This window comes from Salmo salar, chromosome ssa16, assembly GCF_905237065.1.
Source record: "Salmo salar chromosome ssa16, Ssal_v3.1, whole genome shotgun sequence".
In the NCBI taxonomy this organism is placed as follows: Eukaryota; Metazoa; Chordata; class Actinopteri; order Salmoniformes; family Salmonidae; genus Salmo; species Salmo salar.
Window position 1 is genome coordinate 42,584,198 of NC_059457.1, and position 22,412 is coordinate 42,606,609.

Sequence of the window (22,412 nt, forward strand, 5' to 3'; positions counted from 1 at the left end):
TTAAACCCCAGTTTCTCTCAATAAAAAGCCTGGCGAGATAAAATGATGATTAAAAGCATCAGTTATCCCATTCTTCTCAGTTATGTTGACAGAGTCAGACCTAACTTGATTAAGCAGGAAGAGGAATTTGTACTCTTCAGTGCATTTACTGTTTTCCAAATTTTGCAGGATCACCAGCAGTCAGAGATTAAGAAGTAGCTTGATTTAGCTTTCTTAAATCGAGATAGTACATCTGTTCCTCAATTGTCTGAAAATTGTTTTGGGGTTTTATGCACTAAGTGTGTATAAAACCTCTATAAATTGTATTTATAATTATGAGACAATATTTTATGTTGTCAATAATTCTATTACACAATTTCTGATATTACATTCCTTACTTTTATCTTCCTGCATAAGTAAAATCAGGATTATGATGACTGCCATTCATTCCAATTAGACTGGTTTGGATTTCTCCCTGACCAATATGGCTTCCATTTTCCCCCAATTCTGGAACTTTGATTGTTAATGACATAGCCAATTCTACCTCTATTTTGGCACACAAATGAAGCTGATTGGCCAGGAGTATGACAGGCAGTGTTACACAAGATCGACTACTACTACTACTCAATAACAGAAAAAAGTAGAGGTCATTTTAGGTGTAGAATAAGGCAATATAACAAATAGCCCAACACTTTGTTTTTTGTACACCTTCCTATCAAACAAACAGTTATGCATGACATATTGCATTTTCACATTCTTCAACAGGAATTGTGTACGGTAAAAATAGTTGGTACTGCAATACCTGATTTCAAAAATGGATTCAATATTCATCAACATATTTAGTTCACCATTCCGCAACATTTCGAAACGTTTTGCTATTGTGTGCCCTTATAAACTCAGCAAAAAAGAAACATCCCTTTTTCAGGACCCTGTCTTTCAAAGATAATTCGTAAAAATCCAAATAACTTCACAGATCCTCATTGTAAAAAGTTGAAACACTGTTTCCCATGCTTGTTCAATGAACCATAAACAATTAATGAACATGCACCTGTGGAACGGTCGTTAAGACACTAACAGCTTACAGACGGTAGGCAATTAAGGTCACAGTTATGAAAATCAGGACACTAAAGAGGCCTTTCTACTGACTCTGAAAAACAGCAAAAGAAAGATGCCCAGGGTCCCTGCTCATCTGCGTGAACATGCCTTAGGCATGCTGCAAGGAGGCATGAGGACTGCAGATGCGGCCAGGGCAATAAATTGCAATGTCTGTACTATGAGACGCCTAAGACAGCGTTACAGGGAGACAGGACGGACAGCGGATCGTCCTCGCAGTGCCAGACCACGTGTAACAGCACCTGCACAGGATCGGTACATCCAAACATCACACCTGCGGACAGGTACAGGATGGCAACAACAACTGCCCGAGTTACACCAGGAACGTACAATCCCTCCATCAGTGGTCAGACTGTCCTCAATAGGCTGAGAGAGGCTGGACTGAGGGCTTGTAGGCCTGTTGTAAGGCAGTTCCTCACCAGACATCACCGGCAACAATGTTGCCTATGGGCACAAACCCAGCCTCGCTGGACCAGACAGGACTGTCAAAAAGTGCTCTTCACTGACGAGTCGCGGTTTTGTCTCACCAGGGGTGATGGTCGGATTCGCGTTTATCGTCGAAGGAATGAGCGTTACACCGATGCCTGTACTCTGGAGCGGGATCGATTTGGAGATGGAGGGTCCGTCTTGGTCTGGGGCGGTGTGCTTCAGCATCATCGGACTGAGCTTGTTGTCATTGTAGGCAATCTCAATGCTGTGCATTACAGGGAAGACATCCTCCTCCCACATGTGGTACCCTGCCTGCAGGCTCATCCTGACATGACCCTCCAGCATGACCATGCCACCAGCCATACTGCTCGTTCTGCACGTGATTTCCTGCAAGACAGAAATGTCAGTGTTCTGCCATGGCGAGCGAAGAGCCCGGATCTCAATCCCATTGAGCACCTCTGGGACCTGTTGGATCGGAGGGTGAGGGCCATTCCCCCCAGAAATGTTCGGGAACTTGCAGGTGCCTTGGTGGAAGAGGGGGGGGGGGGGGTAACACCTCACAGCAAGAACTGGCAAATCTGGTGCAGTCCATGAGGAGATGCACTGCAGTACTTAGTGCAGCTGGTGGCCACACCAGATACTGATTGTTACTTTGGATTTGGACCCCCCCTTTGTTCATGGACACATTTTTCAATTTCTGTTAGTCACATATCTGTGCAACTTGTTCAGTTTGTTTCAGTTGTTGAATCTTTTGTTCAAACAAATATTTACACAAGTTAAGTTTGCTGAAAATAAACGCAGTTGACAGTGAGGACGTTTCTTTTTTTGCTGAGTTTATGAGCCAGGTACTGACCTGTTATGACCAATGTGGCCAGGCCATATTCCTATCATAGGAATGATGCAGGGCGCAAGACAGCCTCTCATTACTGTCCAATCCAGCTCTGTCACTGTGGGGTCAGGCCTGAAACTTATACGAAATAAGATCCATACATTGAAGAGAATGCACCACCATACTGATACTCACAGGTATGAGTATTCTATGATGTTGATATGTCACAGGTTAGTCTGCACTTTGTTTTTGTCAGTTTTTGGATTAAATATAAAAAACTGTGGCGGTAGAGCAACGACAAAACATATCACACAATACCATTAGAGAAACAGCCTACAATACATGGTTTAGTCACACATCCCTAGTCCATAATCAATAAAAACAATGGCAATTGCCAGGGATAGATCGAATTTAATAAACATCCAAAACTGCAGTCATTAAAAATCTCTTTCTAACGCTAAAAGTTATCTTCTGCAAATACAGAAGTCAACATTATGAATTCTTCCAGGCACTGAAATGGGAATGGCATGCAAAATACATCTTTCAGCATTTTAATAGTACACCGTTCGGAGATACAGTGTAATAACAATTTTAAACTCATGTAGGAGCCTGTTGACGTGCATGTTGGTCAATGACATTGTCTAGCCGTTAAAAAGAGACGCTCTGCTTTTTTGACACCACACTCCAAAAAGCAAGTTTTGCAGGCTCTAGTTGTGTCTAATCTTGATTGTCCAGTCGTGTGGTCCAGTGTGGCAAGGAAAGACCTAGTTAAGCTGCAGCTGGCCCAGAACAGAGCGACACATTTTGCTCTTAATTGTAATCAGAGGGCTGATATAAATACTATGCATGCCAGTCTCTCTTGGCTAAGAGTTAAGGAGTTACTGACTGCATCACTTTTTATAAGAAACATTGTGTTGAAAAATCCCCAAAATTGTTTGCATAGTAATTTACACATAGCTCTGACACACACACTTATCCCACCAGACATGCCACCAGGGGTCTTCTCATAGTCCCCAAACCCAGAACAAATTCAAGAAAACGTACAGTATTATATAGAGCCCTTATTACATGGAACTTCCATCTCATATTGCTCAAATAAACAGCAAACCTGGTTTCAAAAGACAGATAAAGCAACACCTCGCAGCACAACACCTCTCCCCTATTTGACCAAGATAGTTTGTGTGTATGTATTGATATGTAGGCTACGTGTGACTTTTAAAAAATGTATGTCGTTTTGTCCTTGAGCTGTTCTTGTCTAATGATGTTCTGTATTATGTCATTCTGTATTATGTTTCATGTTTTGTGTGGACCCCAGGAAGAGTAGCTGCTGCTTCAGCAACAGCTAATGGGGATCCTAATAAAATACCAAAATAGAATGAGGCGGGAAGCACGAAACAACGAGAGATATCTTCCTTAAGTAAGGCTTCTCTCCATTAACTCAAGTTCAACGGAGGCACATCTGCAACTAAAGAGCGGTGGTGGAAGACATTAATTGCACATACTCATGCTGTTCCTGTTAAGATACTTAGTATAGTCGAAAATTAACCTAACTTTTCCTATTGGCAATCTTAGTTATAATTTGCTTTAAAACATCTCATAAATATAAACTGAGTTTTATTTTTTTTTAAATCTAAATGTGCTGCATCATCATGTAATTCCAACATACATACAAACATTCTGTACAGGTGGGGAACCCCTTTATGTGTATCAGTAGCCAGCTGATACAGTACAATTGCATATGGGGAGAAAGAAAATCAAATGAGACTGCAAGTGAGCATGTGTATAGATGGAAAATGGCCTGCGTATAGCTTGTTTGCTTGAGAGCACAGCAGCATTCTCTTCTCCGTTCTCTCAGAGAAATACTGGCGTATCTTGTCCCGTTAGAAGGCGATATGTAGAGGCTGGCATTGTCTTCAAGTGAATCTGTTCAGAAAGATGAGCAGTTATGAATGACAAAGCTAATATTTCTTTGACCAATTAATTGACGAACTGAGTAATGCTGTCAGCAAAGAGAAAGTAGGCTTCTTGAAATGAAAGTCAGTGTTAAATCTAGTGCTTCTGAGTTGGGGTTGAATTCCTCTCACCTCCCCGACTGCGTTAGTCAAAATGTGGATGATCTTCTCGTGAGGAGTGGCTACCACACTCTGCCCGTTGATTTCAATGATGCGGTGTCCGACCCGGATGCCCCCTCTCTCTGCGATCCCTCCACGCATCAGACTGCAGATCTGCTCAAGGCAACATGGGTATGAGAAAGATACAGAATGAAAAAATACACGAGACAGTTGAGGTGATTGAAGGCTGTGAAGTGAGGCTATGAAAGTGGGCAATTTACCATTTTTGCTTTACTACTATGGACTTTCAGAAAATGGATGCCGTACAGGTACTATTCAATCGAAAAATCTGTTTCAGACCACATTGATTTCAGATGAACTTTTTTCAAGACCATGTTCGCAGTGAGAAACAAAAAATTACTTCAAATGCATACTACTCACTACTGACGGACAGGGCCTGAGCCAAATAAATATTGACATAAATAAAACATGAATAACCTGAACGTTAGATCCTGTCTGGCAGTTGGATATGTATTCATTGTTTTTATTTTAATAAAAATGAAGAGTAAAATGATATACAAAGTAACTGTCACTTACAATGCCGTCCTCCACACTGAAGCCCAACTGAAATTTTGGGTCCGGTCGCTTGATTATAGCCATGGTGACGGGAGGGCAATGGACAATACTGAGCTTCACCTCGGCTTGGTTTTTCAAATCCTTTTATAAAAACAACAAGAAAGGGGGAAATACATCATACAAATAATGGAGAGATTCCTGCAAACATACATTTCTATGTCACCTTAAAGTATCCATTCACTATCTAATTGCGTTCTGTGCTCCGTACATGATGAAAGGCATTCACAGAATGGGTATTGTGCGTGTGCATCCATGTCATGTGCGTAGAATACATTCAACAACATTAGGTGAACAAATCCAACATCCTACCATCAAGTCCAACCTCATGCCGAAATTATACTTTAGAACGCAAACATTTCCACCAATTGATCTCCCACTCGACACCCGCATCAGTCTATGACAGGGATCATCAACTACATTATCTTCTAGAGCAGATGGTCAAGGGGCCGGAACATAATTATGAATAACTTGTAGACTGCAAATTGACCAGAAGCCCAAAAAGATATAATCTGTAATTTCAAACCTTGATTACATTTGTATTCGATCATACACTGAGTATACAAAACATTAGGAACACCTGCTCTTTCCATGGCAGACTAACAAGGTGAATCCAGGTGAAAGCTGATGCCTTATTGATGTCACCTGTTAAATCCACTTCAATCAGTGTAGATAAAGGGGAGGAGACCGGCTAAAGGACATCTAAAGTCTTGAGACTATTGAGACATGGGTTGTGCGTGTGCCATTCAGAGGGTGATTGGGCAAGACAAAATATTTAAGTGCCTTTGAACGGGGCATGGTAGTAGGTGCCAGGCGCATCGGTTTGTGTCAAGAACTGCAACGCTGCTGGGTTTTTCAAGCTCAACAGTTTGCCGTGTGTATCAAGAATGGTCAACCACCCAAAGGACATCCAGCCAACTTGACACAACTGTGAGAAGCATTGGAGTCAACATGGGCCAAATAAAAATAACCCGTGGGCCACCAGTTGAGGAACCCTGCTGTATGACTTCAGCAATACAGTACCATCTAGGGTGCATTCTAGGAACTACATGATAGACAGCCAACAGTCACAGGAACTAATGAAACACAGAGGCACAACACAACCCCCTCTTACCCGTATGATACTCTGGCAGGTGGTTATGGGGAGGCCCACTAGGCTGGTGCTATTGACGGACATGATGCGGTCTCCAATGCTGAGGGCCCCGCAGCGCTCTGCAGGGCCACCGTGGAGCAGGTTGGCCACCACCACCGTGGGCAGGATGGACCCCCAGCCTGACTCCACCACTGCCACCCCCACTATCTCCCCAGGAGCCTTGGAGATGGACACCTGGACAGACAGCAGGGAGGTGGTTTAAGAGAAAGATGGAATTTCATCTGGGTGGTGTTCAGTAGGGAAACACCTTTCAAGATGTAAAACAGTGGACAAGTTCAAGGAGTACCTAACCCAGTTTAAAAGTATTTTTATCTTAACTGAACAACATTGATGTACATTTCACTAAAATCATGAAATGTATGAATCTGTTTCATTAGTGTCTTGAGCAAAAGAGTAAGTGGTTGTTGCATAGCGTAAAACCACAAATGCCTCTGGTTTATTAAGGACAATATTATCTCCATGAACAACCAAATGTTACAACAGATTGTTATCTAGACAAGTACTTCCCAAAGCTCTCATCGGGGACCACCAGATGTTTCACACATTTGTTGTTGCCCTGAATTGGCAAACCTGATTCGATTTGTTAAGGGCTTGGTGATAGTTGACTAATTGAATCAGGAGTGCCAGTTTAGGGCTACAACCAATATGTGAAATGTCTGGTGGTCCCCAAGGAGAGGGTTGAGAATCCCTGCAGGGCAGGAGGAATACCGCATTTGTAGACCTACATTTAAAAGGACACCCCGGCTGGTCCTAACAAGGTGCTGAAATTGAGTGTTACTGTACCTCTCTGATGTTATCTGAATCAGAGAAGTGCACCAGGTCTCCATTGTAGAGCTCCTGTGTTCCCAGGTAGTCACTGTACTCGCTGGGCTTTAGCTCGCTGGCCTTGATGCCGTTGGCATGGAGGAACTGCTGGTAGGCCACACCGAAGGCCTGGCCAATCGCCTGAGCGATCACCTGGGCCTACATGCAGGAGAGTGACAGTGAGTCAGTGGGCGTGTTCAGACATGTCCCAGACTGGCAGCCAACAGTATGGTAATCCTTTACATACCTGTTCCTTCTCACAAGTATTTCAAGTAGCCAAAATAGGCTGTGGCTAACGTATTATTAAACCGAACCATAACGTATAATAATGTAATGAACTGCTAATTAGTGTTTCCTCCTGTTAATCGACTCCTGGCATGGAAAACGAACCTGTGTGCCAGGCTGTTCCTTTCTTTATTTAACAAAGCTGGTTTACCTAGTTGCTTAGGCAAGACAACGACAAGTTGGCTCAAGTACTGTAGAAAAAGACTAGCACCGGAAACAGAAAACATATTGGACATAATGTTGTACGGTTTCCACTTGGCTGACTCACATCATCGGAGTTAAACACATGGCAGATCATGCAGCACTTTTTCTGTGGCCCGGGGGAGTTGGCCCCGGTGGGGTTCCCCTCCTGGCCTTTACGGCCCACGGCCGGCTTCCTGCGGGCCATCAGGACCACGATGCTGCCGATGTCTGCGATGTAGGAGATCATCTGGAGAGGGTGGTCCATCATGGCCTCCTATAGGAGAAACAGGAGGGATGAATGTATAGAAACATTTAACTGTTTACTAACACTTTATTTGGTCTTTTTTTACCTTTATTTAACTAGGCAAGTCAGTTAAAAACAAATTCTTATTTACAATGACGGCCTACCAAAAGCCCTCCTTCGGGGAAAGGGGCTGGGAATAAAAACGTATTAAATTAAAATATAGGACAACACACACACACAACGACAAGAGAGACAACGCAACATAAAGAGAGACCTAAGACAACAACATAGCATGGTAGCAACATAACATGGTAGCAGCACAAAACAGGGTACAAACATTATTGGGCACAGACAATAGCACAAAGGCCAAGAAGGTAGAGACAACAACACATCACGCAAAGCAGCCACAACTGTCAGTAAGAGTGTCCATGATTGAGTCTTTGAATGAAGAGATTGAGATAAAGCTGTCCAGTTTGAGTGTTTGTTGCAGCTCGTTCCAGTCGCTAGCTGCAGCAAACTGAAAAGACGAGCGACCCAGGGATGTGTGCTCTTTAGGGACCTTTAACAGAACGTGACTGGCAGAACGGGTGTTGTATGTGGAGGAAGAGGGCTGCAGTAGATATCTCAGATAGGCCTCACTCCTCCCTCCTCCCTAAGAGGGTTTTAGAAATAAGCATCAATCAGTGGGTCTTGCAGCAGGTATACAGAAATGACCAGTTAACAGAGGAGTAGAGAGTGAAGTGATGTGTCCTATAAGGAGCATTGGTGGCAAATCTGATGGCCAAATGGTAAAGAACATCAAGCTGCTCGAGAGCACCCTTACCTGCCGATCTATAAATTACGTCTCCGTAATCTAGCATGGGTAGGATGGTCATCTGAATCAGGGTTAGTTTGGCAGTTGGGGTGAAAGAGGAGCGATTACGATAGAGGAAACCAAGTCTAGATTTAACTTTAGCCTGCAGCTTTGATATGTGCTGAGAGAAGGTCAGTGTATTGTCTGGCCATACTCCCAAGTACTTGTATGAGGTGACTACCTCAAGCTCTAAACCCTCAGAGGTAGTAATCACACCTGTGGGGAGAGAGGCCTTCTTCTTACCAAACCACATGACCTTCGTTTTGGAGGTGTTAAGGGACATGGGCAGCTGCAAGGAGGGTTCATTCTCCAGGTTTTTAACCATTTTCCAGAACTTCTTGGTGTTAGACCCACAGAGAGAGAACTGCTCCTTAAAGTAATTAACTTGGGCCTGCCGGATAGCCTGAGTGCACTTATTTCTCATTTGCAAGATCTTCATTTTTTTCCTCATAATCCTGGACTATCGGACCACCATTCTTTTACGTTTGCAATCGCAACAAATAATCTGCTCAGACACCAACCAAGGATCATCAAAAGTTGTGCTATAAATTCTCAGACAACCCAAAGATTCCTTGATGCCCTTCCAGACTCCACCCACGGACGTCAGAGGACAAAAATCAGTTAACCAACTAACTGAGGAACTCAATTTAACCTTGCGCAATACCCTAGATGCAGTCGCACCCCTAAAAATATTTGTCATAAGAAACTAGCTCCCTGGTATACAGAAAATCTCTGAAGCAAGCTTCCAGAAAATTGGAACGGAAATGGCGCCAAACCAAACTGGAATCATTCCGACTAGCTTGGAAAGACAGTACCGTGCAGTATTGAAGAGCCCTCACTGCTGCTTGATCATCCTATTTTTCCAACTTAATTGAGGAAAATAAGAACAATCCAAAATTTCTTTTTGATACTGTTGCAAAGCTAACTAAAAAGCAGCATTCCCCAAAAGAGGATGGCTTTCAGTTCAACAGTAATACATTAATGAACTTCTTTGAAGAAAAGATCATGATCATTAGAAAGCAAATTACAGACTGCTCTTTAAATCTGCATATTCCTCAAAAGCTCTGTTGTCCTGAGTCTACAAAACTCTGCCAGGACCTAGGATCAAGGGAGACACTCAAGTGTTTTAGTACTATATTTCTTGACACAATGATGAAAATAATCATGGCCTCTAAACCTTCAAGCTGCATACTGGACCCTATTCCAACTAAACTGCTGAAAGAGCTGCTTCCTGTGCTTGGCCCTCCTATGTTGAACATAATAAACGGCTCTCTATCCACCGGATGTGTACCAAACTCACTAAAAGTGGCAGTAATAAAGCCTCTCTTGAAAAAGCCAAACCTTGACCAAGAAAATATAAAATTCCTCTCAAAAATGTTAGAAAAAGCTGTTGACCTTAGTGCTGCTTTTGATCCTATCGATCATCACATTCTTTTGGAGAGATTGGAAACCCAAATTGGTCTACACGGACAAGTCCTGGCCTGGTTTAGATCTTATGTGTCGGAAAGATATCAGTTTGTCTCTGTGGATGGTTTGTCCTCTGACAAATCAACTGTAAATTTCGGTGTTCCTCAAGGTTCCGTTTTAGGACCACTATTGTTTTCATTATATATTTTACCTCTTGGGGATGTCATTCAAAAACATAATGCTAACTTTCACTGCTATGCGGATGACACACAGCTGTACATTTCGATGAAACATGTTGAAGCCCCAAAATTGCCCTCGCTGGAAGCCTGTGTTTCAGACATAAGGAAGTGGATGGCTGCAAACGTTCTACTTTTAAACTTGGACAAAACAGAGATGCTTGTTCTAGGTCCCAAGAAACAAAGAGATCTTCTGTTGAATCTGACAATTAATCTTGATGGTTGTACAGCCGTCTCAAATAAAACTGAAGGACCTCGGCGTTAATCTGGACCCTGATCTCTCTTTTGACGAACATATCAAGACTGTTTCAAGGACAGCTTTTTTCCCCATCTACGTAACATTGCAAAATTCAGAAATTCTCTATCAAAAAATGATGCAGAAAAATTAATCCATGCTTTTGTCACTTCTAGGTTAGACTACTGAAATGCTCTACTTTCCAGCTACCCGGATAAAGCACTAAATAAACTTCAGTTCGTGCTAAATACGGCTGCTAGAATCCTGACTAGAACCAAAAACTTTGATCATATTACTCCAGTGCTAGCTTCCTGTTAAGGCAAGGGCTGATTTCAAGGTTTTACTGCTAACCTACAAAGCATTACATGGGCTTGCTCCTACCTATCTTTCCGATTTGGTCCTGTCGTACATACATATCTACACGTACGCTACGGTCACAAGACGCTGGCCTCCTAATTGTCCCTAGAATTTCTAAGCAAACAGCTGGAGGCAGGGCTTTCTCCTATAGAGCTCAATTTGTATGGAATGGTCTGCCTACCCATGTAGGCCTCAACCTTTAAGTCTTTATTGAAGACTCATCTCTTCAGTAGTTCCTATGATTGAGTGTAGTCTGGCCCAGGAGTGTGAAGGTGAACGGAAAGGCACTGGAGCAACGAACCACCCTTGCTGTCTCTGCCTGGCCGGTTCCCCTCTCTCCACTGGGATTCTCTGCCTCTAATCCTATTATAGAGGCTGAGTCACTGGCTTACTGGTGCTCTTCCATGCCGTCCCTAGGAGGGGTGCATCACTTGAGTGTGTTGAGTCACTGACGTGGTCTTCCTGTCTGGGTTGGCGCACCCCTTGGGTTGTGCCGTGGCGGAGATCTTTGTGGGCTATATTCGGCCTTGTCTCAGGATGGTAAGTTGGTGAAGATATCCCTCTAGTGGTGTGGGGGCTATGCTTTGGCAAAGTGGGTGGGGTTATATCCTGCCTGTTTGGCCCTGTCCGGGGGTATCATCGAATGGGGCCACAGTGTCTCCTGACCCCTCCTGTCGCAGTCTCCAGTATTTATGCTGCAGTAGTTTATGTGTCGGGGGGCTAGGGTCAGTCTGTTATATCTGGAGTATTTCTCCTGTCTTATCCGGTGTCCTGTGTGAATTTAAGTATGCTCTCTCTAATTCTCTCTCTCTGTCATTCTTTCTCAGAGAACCTGAGCCCTAGGACCATGCCTCAGGACTACCTGGCATGATGACTCCTTGCTGTCCCCAGTCCACCTGGCCGTGCTGCTGCTCCAGACCTGCTGTTTTCAACTCTCTAGAGACAGGAGGAGCGGTAGAGATACTCTCAATGATCGGCTATGAAAAGCCAACTGACATTTACTCCTGAGGTGCTGACCTTTTGCACCCTCGACAACTACTCTGATTATTATTATTTGACCATGCTGGTCATTTATGAACATTTGAACAGCTTGGCCATGTTCGATTATAATCTCCACCCAGCACAGCCAGAAAAGGACTGCCCCCCCCTCATAGCCTGGTTCCTCTCTAGGTTTTGGCCTTTCTAGGGAGTTTTTCCTAGCCACCGTGCTTCTACACCTACATTGCTTGCTATTTGGGGTTTTAGGCTGGGTTTCTGTACAGCACTTTGAGATATCAGCTGATGTAAGAAGGGCTATAGAAACACATTTGATTTGCCTGAACGAGAGCCAGTCAGCATGTGCCGAGTCTTTTGCCAAAAGCAATTCTTGAGGTGGAGTAACTCTGCAAGATCACGGTCAAACCAGGTGCTGAACCTTTAGGTGTAAGTTTAACACTAATAAAAAAATCCATGATAGATCCATTCCCACTGGGTCTAACAACGAAGACAGCCAGGCTAGTTTAACAGCAACCGCTATATCTCTAGGACCAGTCAGCCATTCAGAAGCGAGAAAGCTGAAAAACTGTCACAAAATTCTCTTGACTATTCAACTGTACAGGCTGAGTACGACTCAAATTAGAGACACTGCTATTCAAGGAATTATCTTAACTACTTTGTCATCCAGTCAAACCAAACCTGTGTGTCTGCGCTGAGGACTTTGATGCGCTGAGTGGAGATGAAGAGATCCACCTCAGTCATAGGCTGAGACTCTCCCTCTGGGGCCTGGAGAAAGACAAGAGCAGATGATGTGATGACAGATCAACACTTTTAGCAGAATGGTCTGTCTGACCCATTCTGGCACCTCTGGCCTCTTGGCCCTCCCAGTTCCCACTTATCCCAGTCAAATCTGTACTCCATCCTGGCACCCCAATGGTGGAACAAGCTTCCCCCTAATGTCAGGACAGCACAGTGCCTGCCAATCCTCCGACCATGTCTAAAAACCTACCTCTTCAAAAAGTAGAAGGAAAGAAAACACCCTACCATTGAACTTGAGCTTGTCTTTTCTTACTAGCACTGACTTTGTTGATAGTAAAACTTTTCCTCAATAAAGCATCTATGACTGACTGTAGCACCATCCCACAGCGGGGAAAAAACATGGAAAAGGTTCTGCCGCAGCGCACTCTAAACCCCAACGGTCCCAATTGACTGAGATATGTAGTTGTCTTACCTTGCTACCTTAAAATAAATGCACTAAATGTAAGTTGCTCGGGATAAGAGCATCTGCTAAATGGCTAAAATGCCAAAAGTAAACTTACTTTGATCCTGTCCACAGCCTCTTGGGCCTGTTTCATTCGGGCGTTGGTGGAAGGGTTCTTGTCAGACTTGAGCTGGGTGGAGCCCAGGTACTTGGCCCCAAATATGACCCCATCCAGGAGGTCATCTGGGTCACAGGGGCCAGGCACTGACACAAAAACAAAGTGACTTATCAGAAATGTATTACTACTATTATTATTGAGATTCCAATAAAAGAAGCACAGAAGTTTTACATAGCCTATGTTAGCTTACCATCTTTATAGGCTGGGTGGTCCTCTGTGCCCTGTAAGAGAAGAGGTCAATGATAATTGAACAAAGTAAAAGACACGGCTCATTTGAACCAATCAATCATCAGCAAAATAACTGATACTTTACTGAACAAAAATAATGTGAAGTGTTGGTCCCATGTTTCATGAGCAAAAAAAAAAATATGATCACAGAAATGTTCCATACACACAAAAATGATATTTTTGAAATGTTTTGCACAAATTTGTTCTTCATGACCTGTTAGTGAGCATTTCTTTGCCAAGATAATCCCTCCACCTGACAGGTGTGGAATATCAAGAAACTGATTAAAAAGCATGATCATTACACAGGTGCACCTTGTACTGGGGACAATAAAAGGCCACTCTGAAATGTGCAGTTGTGTCACAGAACAATATCACAAATGTCTCAAGTTGAGGATGCGTGCAATTGGCATGATGACTGCAGAAATGTCCACCAGAGCTGTTGCCAGAGAATTGAATGTTCATTTATCTACCATAAACCGCCTACAACGTTGCTTAAGAGAATTTGGCAGTACGTCTAACTGGCCTCACAACCGCAGACACGTGTAACCACGCCAGCCCAGGACCTCGGCTTCTTCAAGTGGGAGGGCCTATGCCCTCCCAGGCCCACCCATGGATGTGCCTCTGCCTAGTCATGTGAAATCCATAGATTAGGGCCTAATGAATTTTAAAATCGTTGAAATTGTTGCATGTTGTGTTTATATTTTTGTTCAGTATAATAACACCACCATTAATCATTAATAACCATCTTTCAGCATGTCAAACCTACCCGCTCACGGTTCTCTGCATCGTTGACCTCCTCTGGAGCCTCCTCCCCTAACTTCATCCACACAGGCTCTGGGACCTCGTCCTTGGAGATAGAGTCCACGGAGTCATCTCTGTGGCGCAGCCGCCCGCTGTTCCCAAAGTGGTCCCAGAACCTCTCCCCGTCCTCCTGGTTGTAGGAGACAGACACCACCGCATCCATCTCCTCTCTCCGGGCCACGTAATGAGGAACCTGGGTATCAGAAGGACTGGGCTGGGGAACCCCTATCTCTGTACACTCCAGCAGCCCTAATAGGTCTCTCTGTTGACTCTCAGAGAACAGCAGCCCCGAGGCCTGGTTCAGGTTCTGCTCTGGTAGGAAAGGGCTGACGTCAGTCAACAGAGATGGGAATGGAGGGTCAAAGTCCGAGGACTCAGAGAACGCTGATGATGTAGGGTCAGAGGTTGAGTCCCTGGGGAGAGGGCTTTCTCTGATGACTTGGAGTCGGTTCAACAGGTGGTGGATCCGAGTGTGGTCTTCGTCACCTGGTCTCCAGACCTCAACCTTCTTCTCTTCCTCCACCACTCTTTCCTTTTCGCAAGGATCCAGGACCTGTTCAGTTGGGGTTCTATCCTCAGGAGCAAAGTTGATTAACTCCTCCTGGCTAACTACCACAGGAAAAGCTACAGTGTCACTGGTGTCCAAGAGAGGTAGGGACTCACCTACTCCATCCCCAGCAGATAGGGACTCACCTAGTACATCCTCTGGACTGTCCACAGGGACCAAGGAGGGAGGAAAGCTGGGGTCATCCATCTCTTCCACTGACCCTGCTTCACTAGAGTCGTCTGACCTCCAGTCCAGAGGAGGGGGCTCTATCAGGTTAAAGGAGTCCAGGTCCTCTGATTCAGGGTGGGAAGCCTTGGAGGCAGCTTTAGGTGACTGGCTTTGACTGTCTGGATCACCTACAGCAGGTCCACCACAAGCAGTGTTCTCCTGTTGAGGGGAGGAAACTGTTTGTTCCACCTTGTTTCCAGCAGGGCAATTATCGGCCTCCATTTTGTGGATAGGAGCACGGGTCATTGGCAACACATCAACAAGTTGACATGATAGAGACTCCACATACAAGCACCTTTCAATGTCTTGTGGGGTGTTTCAGCAAAGGTTGAGCCATTTAAAGGGTCTACTATACCGTTTCACTGTGGAAGTAGACCATTTTAAAACATACATTAAAATATATTACTTAATGAATAATAATTTATATTTACACCATCAAATTGTGTATCGTCTAACACTATCCTACAGTAATCAAAATTGCAAATGCTTTTCACATCCCCCATTTCTTGTGCAGGGGATAATGAAAGCACCCTCTTTTTCGGTCTTCATTGGTCATGTGACACCAAGTCCCCTTTGTGTAACTAGCCTGACAATATGGTATGTTTGTATTCGTATTAAGCTACTGTCGTCATTGTAACATTTTCTCCATATGTAACAAAAAAGCTGTAACCAATATAAAACAATTATCATAGCTAACATCATAAGTAATTATAATGGTGAGCTACTTAGCACTTACAAATACAAGACACCAGTCTTCCGAATAATGACACTGAAAACATCTCATTATGCTGCACTGCTGCTAGCTAGAGAAAATGCAGTAGTTCATTGTTGTAGCCTGGCTGGATCACCAGAGCTAATTTGCTAACGTTAGCCAGCTAGCTTCGTTTAGCTTAGCTAACGCGTTAGCAAGTATGGCTAACTACTCAGCTAACTTTCAGCTAATTTACAGCGAATAATCTTTACTAATCTTCCTGCTGGTTTGCGAACAAGTTAGGGACATTTAGGGCGATATTGGCAGTACCACCTTAACTGACATGACCCAGATGCTCACCCTGTTAAAATCTAGATCCGATGAACTTTACTGCCACGGATGAAGTTGACGTGGCTGGGAACTCTTTTGCAACGAAACAAGTCGGCAATATAGCAGTGTCTTCGTAGTAATAGCTACAATTGTAACAGCACCGTGCTGAGTCAATTAGCAGTACGCTCGTCTCGTGTATGAAACATAAAATGCTGCTGTTGTATGCATCTCTGCTACAGAGTTACATAAAATGTTTATGTTGTCTTCTCTCTGCTGCTACAATGTTGATGTAGTGCGCATGCGTACGACTGATTCAAGTCATGCTCAATCTATTGTCAAACTGAACTTCATACAGTGCCTTCGGAAAGTTCAGACCCCTTGACTTTTCCAAATTTTCTTACGTTACTTGTTCTAAAATGGAATAAACATTTTAAAATTATCTACACACACACAAAATACACCATATTGACAAAGCATAAACAGACTTTTAGAAAATGTTGCTAATTTATTCAAAATATAAAACATCAATAACTTATTACATAAGTATTCAGACCCTTTGCTATGAGACTCGAAATTGAGCTCCGGTGTATCTTGTTTCCACTGATTATCCTTGAGATGTTTCTACAACTTGATTGGAGTTCACCTGTGGTAAATTCAACTGTTTGGACATGATTTGGAAAGGCATAAACCTGTCTATATAAGGTCACACAGTTGACAGTGCATGTCAGAGCAAAAACCACACCTTGAGGTCGAAGAAATTGTCCGTAGAGCTCTGAGACACAGATCTGGGGAAGGCTACCAAAGAATGTCTGCAGCATTGAAGGTCCCCTAGCACACAGTGGCCTCCATCATTCTTAAATGGAAGAAGTTTGGAACCACCAAGACTCTTCCTAGAGCTGGCCACCCGGCCAAACTGAGAAATCGGGGGAGAAGGGTCTTGGTCAGGGAGGTCACCAAGAACCCAATGGTGACTGACAGAGCTCTAGAGTTCCTCTGAGAAGATGGGAGAACCTTCCAGAAGGACAACCATCTCTGCAGCACTCCACCAATCAGACCTTTATGGTAGAGTGGCAAGATGGAAGCCACTTCCCGCTTGGAGTTTGCCAAAAGGTACCTTAAAGCCTCTCAGACCATAAGAAACACGATTCTCTGGTCTGATGAAACCAAGATTGACCTCTTTGGCCTGAATGCCAAGCGTCACATCTGGAGGAAACCTGGCACCATCCCTATGGTGAAGCATTGTGGTGGCGGCAGCATCATGCTGTGTTGATGTTTCTCAAATCAAATTTTATAGGCCACATGCGCTTGATTAGCAGACGTTATTGCGGGTGTAGCGAAATGCTTGTGCAGTAATATCTAACAAATTACACAACATATACACACGAATCTAAGTAGGAATGAATTAAGACTATATACATATGGACGAGCGATATCAGAGCGGAACGGACTAAGATACAGAATAGTATAGAAAAACAGTATACATGAGTAATGCCAGATATGTAAACATTATTAAAGTGACTAGTGTTCCTTTAAGTGGCCAGTGATTTCTAGTCTATGCCTATAGGCAGCTTCCTCTAATGTGCTAGTGATGGCTGTTTAACAGTGATGGCCTTGAGAGAAGCTGTTTTTCAGTCTCTCGGTCCCAGTTTTGATGCACCTGTACTGACCTTCTTCTGGATGATAGTGGGGTGAACAGGCAGTGGCTCGGGTGGTTGATGCCCTTGAACTTTTTGGCCTTCCTGTGACATTTGACAAGCCAAATTTCTTTAGCCTCCTGAGGTTGAGGAGGCTCTGTTGCGCCTTCACCACACTGCATGGGTGGGTGGTCCATTTCAGTTTGTCAGTGATGTGTACGCCAAGGAACTTGAAGCTTTCCACCTTCTCCACTGCGGTCCGTCGATGTAGATGGGGGGTGCACCCTCTGCTGTTCCCTGAAGTCTACAATCATCTCCTTTGTTTTGTTGAAGTTGAGTGAGAGGTTGTTTTCCAGGCACCACACTCCCAGAGCCCTCACCTCCTTGTAGGCTCTCATCATTGGTAATCAAACCTATTACATTTACATTTTAGTCATTTAGCAGACGCTCTTATCCAGAGCGACTTACAGTAGTGAATGCATGCATTGCATACTTTTTTTTTCTTCCCCGTACTGGCCCCCCATGGGAATCGTACCCACCACCCTGGCGTTGCAAACACCATGCTCTACCAACTGAGCTACAGGGAAGGCTATTACTGTTGTGTCTGCAAACTTGATGATTGAGTTGGAGGCATGCTTTGCTACGCAGTCATTGGTGTACACAGAGTACAGGAGGGGGCTAAGCACACACCCTTGTAGGGCCCCAGTGTTGAGGATCAGCGGAGTGGATGTGATGTTTCCTACCTTCACCACCTGAGGGCGGCCCCTCAGGAAGTCCAGGACCCAGTTGCACAGGGCAGGTTTCAGGCCCAGGGCCTCAAGCTTCCCCGTACTGGCCCCCCGTGGGAATCGAAGGCCAATGAGCTTGGAGGGTACTATGGTATTGAATGCTGAGCTATAGTCAATAAACAGCATTCTTACATAGGTATTTCTCTTGTCCAGATGGGATAGGGCAGTGGGCAGAGGATCAAGGGAAAGGTGAACAGAGCAAAGTACAGAGAGATCCTTGATGAAAACCTGCTCCAGAGCGCTCAGGACCTCAGACTGGGGGCGAGGGTTCACCTTCCAACAGGATAACGACCCTAAGCACACAGCCAAGACAACGCGGGGGTGGCTTCGGAACAAGTCTATGAATGTCCTTGAGTGGCCCAGCCTGAGCCCAGACTTGAACCCAATCGAACATCTCCACAGAGACCTGAAAATAGCTGTGCAACAACGCTCCCCATCCAACCTGACAGAGCTTGAGGATCTGCAGAGAGGAATGGGAGAAACTCCCCAAATACAGGTGTACCAAGCTTGTAGCGTCATACCCAAGAAGACTCAAGCCTGGAATCGCTGCCAAAGGTACTTCAACAAAGTACTGAGTAAAGGGTCTGAATACTTACGTAAATGTAATTTCATTTTTTTTTTAAGAAATGTACTTTGTCATTATGGGGTATCGTGTGTAGATTTGGGGGGGGGGGGACAACGTAATAAATGTAAGAATAAGGCTGTAACATAACAAAATATGGAAAAAGTCAAGGGGTCTGAATACTTTCCGAATGCACTGTGTGATTTATATAATAAAAACAGCAGAAATACATTACGTAATTTAACTATTTTATTCTAGGAAAATTATGAACAAAAATTACAATTCATCACTGTTCACAGCAGCTGATATTTTCATTGTCGAGCCTGTTTCTGTGGTTAAAATAGCCACAAATGTTGTGTTGACATTGATTGGTTTTATGAACATTACCATAATGAAAGGGCAATTGCTACTCTGAAGTTATGATTATATTTTACAAAAAATTTGGTGCCAAAATGCCAAACAATTAATGTTACAGCAATATTGTTCATATCTATCATTCAGAATTCTGGAGAAAAAAAAAAATAAAAAAAAAAACAATCATTCATCCTGAAAGTTCTGTGGAGTAATAGGTTAATTCATTTAATTAAAATGTTGTAATAGATATTCTATATTTTTTCACTTCACATTCCATGGGTTTATGTGAGAAATTATGAGAATCATAACAGATAATTGGAGTGCCTAGCTAGGAGAAACAGTAGGCCAGCTGAACATGACTCAACTCAAGCACAGGCTGACAGAGCTTCCCATGTTTTACTGTATTCCTACTAGTAACAAGTCAACTTAAAACACATCTGAGCTATGTTCAACACCGCTGAACAGTTGGTAGGAGTTTAAAAACAGACAATAGTCAACTGTTGCATCTGGTTGTGGAGCTTTGTCAAGAAAAGAGAAACAAACTGTTAATTACCAACACTGGGCACAATGATGTCATCCAGAACAGGGTTTGATGTTGAATGTTCCCCAATTTTCAGTAGATTTTTCAACAAATGATATTGTCCACTAATGCTGATTGGGTTATCAAAATGTGTTAGTAAAAAAATAAAAAATAAAGATTGAAAGATTTGTCAAAGCAATAAGACTAGGCACTGACTGCTTGACTGGCACCCATCTGGATCAAGCCAATCAGGGATGATATGGTGCCCATAAGTCCAACTAGCCAATTGGGAAAGCGTCCTGCCCACAGGAAACCAGGGGGCATCCAATGAATGGCATTACTCAGATCTGCCATGCTGCTGAGAATACTGAGGACCTCCCCTTGCACCTGCCTCCGGAGCTGAGACCTGCTGGCAACAGTTCCCTCACTGGAGAGAGACAAATCAAACCCAAGATACATTTATATACACTCATTGGTTTAGCGACACATGTATCTAGTATCCTTACCTGAAATGTCCTCCCAATTGATGTGATGAATATGCATTGGGAACGCCAAGATTCCATCAATATATTTTACGCAATGGAACACAGTCATTGACACACACACACAGCCATTGAGACAGCACAAGTAAACTGATTCAGTATTGACCCGACTCACCTGTCGCCTCGTGTTGACTTCCTTAACTTCTTCCGCAGCAGCATGACAACCCTCATAGACCTAGAATGGGAAGTGTGTATGGTGAGTAAAACTGGCTTATAGCCATTCTACATGCCTCCCCACTATCACTGAGTGTTTCAAATCCTGTCCAAAGCAATAGGCTACATTCGAAGGAAAGCTCCATGCCAAAATCTGTACTGTAAGTATGCCAATGTAATCTCGTCCACCAGCCAGCTCCAAACTGAACCTCTCTACAGTAGAAATTGAGCCTGGGAACAAGGATAATAGCAACTTTCTTAGTACTTTGGTCATATGCCAAATAGGCTAGTAGCATTGTAACTTTCACTGATTGAGCGCCTCAGATTTGTTTTGTAGTATGAAACCATCAGCGGAGAAATAGTCTTACCTGAAAATGCCTAAAAGCAGAGATGCTCCCCAGAGTATACCGCTTAGTAGCCACCATTTGTCAGACTTAGCACTGATGATCTTGGCATCGGCAGCCCACGCTATATGTTCACAAGGGTAATACAATTGGTCAGCCACATTATTCAGCACAGACATCCAGCGCAGTGCAGAATCTTCATCCTGGAGAGAGGGAAATGCATGTCAATCTAAAGAAAGTGTCAATTCTATTGTAAGTCTCTGGCCCTCAATCTCTCACTACAGGAATCTGTCTTTAATTAGTTTAAATTGTGTGTTGACACTGACATGTTTTGATATTGAAGTGGGGCTATCGCCATGTCTTGAGACACAGGTGATGGCTGGCTATGTCATTTCAGAAACGTTTCATACAGGGCATTTCTGGTCATAGAAGTAAAGAAAATATATAATTTCATAACAGAAAGGTCCAATCCTATAGACCAGGGTTTCCCAAACTCAGTCCCCCAAGGGGTGCACATTTTGTTTTTTGACCTAGCACTGCACAGCTGATTCAAATAATCAACTAATCATCAAGCTTTGATCATTTGAATCAGCTGTGTAGTGTTGGGGCAAAAACCAAAACATGCACCCCTAGGGGTCCAGAGGACCGAGTTTGGGAAACGCTGCTATAGTCTCATTGCTCACCCCGGCTCCAAGACCATAGCTTTGTGAATATGTGAGCATGGAGAGGTCATCGAAGAGTCGAAGTACAGTCCGACAGTGGCTTAGCTGTGCAGAGAACAGTAGGAGGCTCTTTCCAAGCTGTGCGGATGACAGCCCTGGCTTCTCAGACAGAACCCCACCAACCAGCTGGGACCCATAGCACAGTGTCCTTATCTGCCCACAAATATCCCACATAACACAAGGCCATTCTATTAGAACGAATGTGGTGGTGTGCGTCTTCATTTAAATAGGGCAATGACTCAACATTTGTCATATTTAAAATGAAATAACTGAATGTAGTATGTATTCATACTACATCTGATTTCTTATTAAATGTTTTTGTGCGACACTTACCACTTTATCTCTTCCTCTGTACGACTCAAGCACATTCACAAGCGACTCCAAGGAATTCTGCATTATGTAAACACACTAGTAGCGGTCTGCAAGTCAGGTGCACACAGCTCTGTTCACTCGAATGGTAATCAAATTGATCCTGCCGGTGTTGACTGCAACGTCGAAGCAATGACCGTGCGTCAAAGTAACAAAGATCTGTAAATGCACGTGACAGATGTCATCTTTTTCAGCATGAAGGTCCATACGAAATTGTGTGATCTAGTACCAAAAACAGGTTTCCTCTACAATCTGTGACACAGAAAAAATGGTGTTGTACTTTGAACAGGAAGTGTTCAGTGATACATGTATCGATATTCAGGCAGTAGTAATAGATCACATATTCAAAGATGCAATGCCTTTGTGGAAAAACTGAAAAAGTGGGTAGCTTTTGGTAATAAATTCCATGGGAATGTCAATAACGTATCATCTTTTTAAATCCTTCTTCTAATTC

General features: G+C 43.6%; 2 protein-coding genes across 2 annotated transcripts; both read right to left on the bottom strand.

Annotated features, from left to right (window-relative positions):
• Nucleotides 1-2,741: 2,741 nt before the first annotated feature.
• Nucleotides 2,742-16,205, bottom strand: apba1 (amyloid beta (A4) precursor protein-binding, family A, member 1 (X11)). Its single transcript, NM_001173707.1, is given in 11 exon segments — nucleotides 2,742-4,273; nucleotides 4,435-4,575; nucleotides 4,999-5,118; nucleotides 6,149-6,361; nucleotides 6,971-7,150; nucleotides 7,545-7,733; nucleotides 12,466-12,552; nucleotides 13,086-13,231; nucleotides 13,336-13,366; nucleotides 14,140-15,311; nucleotides 16,001-16,205. Coding segments are annotated over 10 exon segments (2,235 nt in total). The 5' UTR covers nucleotides 15,196-15,311; nucleotides 16,001-16,205; the 3' UTR covers nucleotides 2,742-4,201.
• A 2,985-nt stretch (nucleotides 16,206-19,190) lies between these two features.
• Nucleotides 19,191-22,259, bottom strand: pex11g (peroxisomal biogenesis factor 11 gamma). Its single transcript, XM_014149318.2, has 5 exons — nucleotides 21,923-22,259; nucleotides 21,551-21,742; nucleotides 20,892-21,070; nucleotides 20,486-20,545; nucleotides 19,191-20,255 (listed from the first exon to the last, which is right to left on the bottom strand). Exons 1-5 carry the CDS (start codon nucleotides 21,983-21,985, stop codon nucleotides 20,033-20,035), a joined length of 717 nt encoding a protein of 238 aa, XP_014004793.1. The 5' UTR covers nucleotides 21,986-22,259; the 3' UTR covers nucleotides 19,191-20,032.
• Between the last annotated feature and the right edge of the window lie 153 nt (nucleotides 22,260-22,412).

Bases quoted from the DNA above. Each gene is read 5' to 3' on its own strand.
- pex11g (XM_014149318.2), bottom strand. From the start codon at position 21,985: ATGCAGAATTCCTTGGAGTCGCTTGTGAATGTGCTTGAGTCGTACAGA. The intron at 21,743-21,922 runs GTAAGTGTCGCA...ATTTGTGGGCAG, and splicing joins ACAGAGGAAGAGATAAAGTG to ATAAGGACACTGTGCTATGG. The intron at 21,071-21,550 runs GTGAGCAATGAG...CCCTCTCTCCAG, and splicing joins GCTATGGTCTTGGAGCCGGG to GATGAAGATTCTGCACTGCG.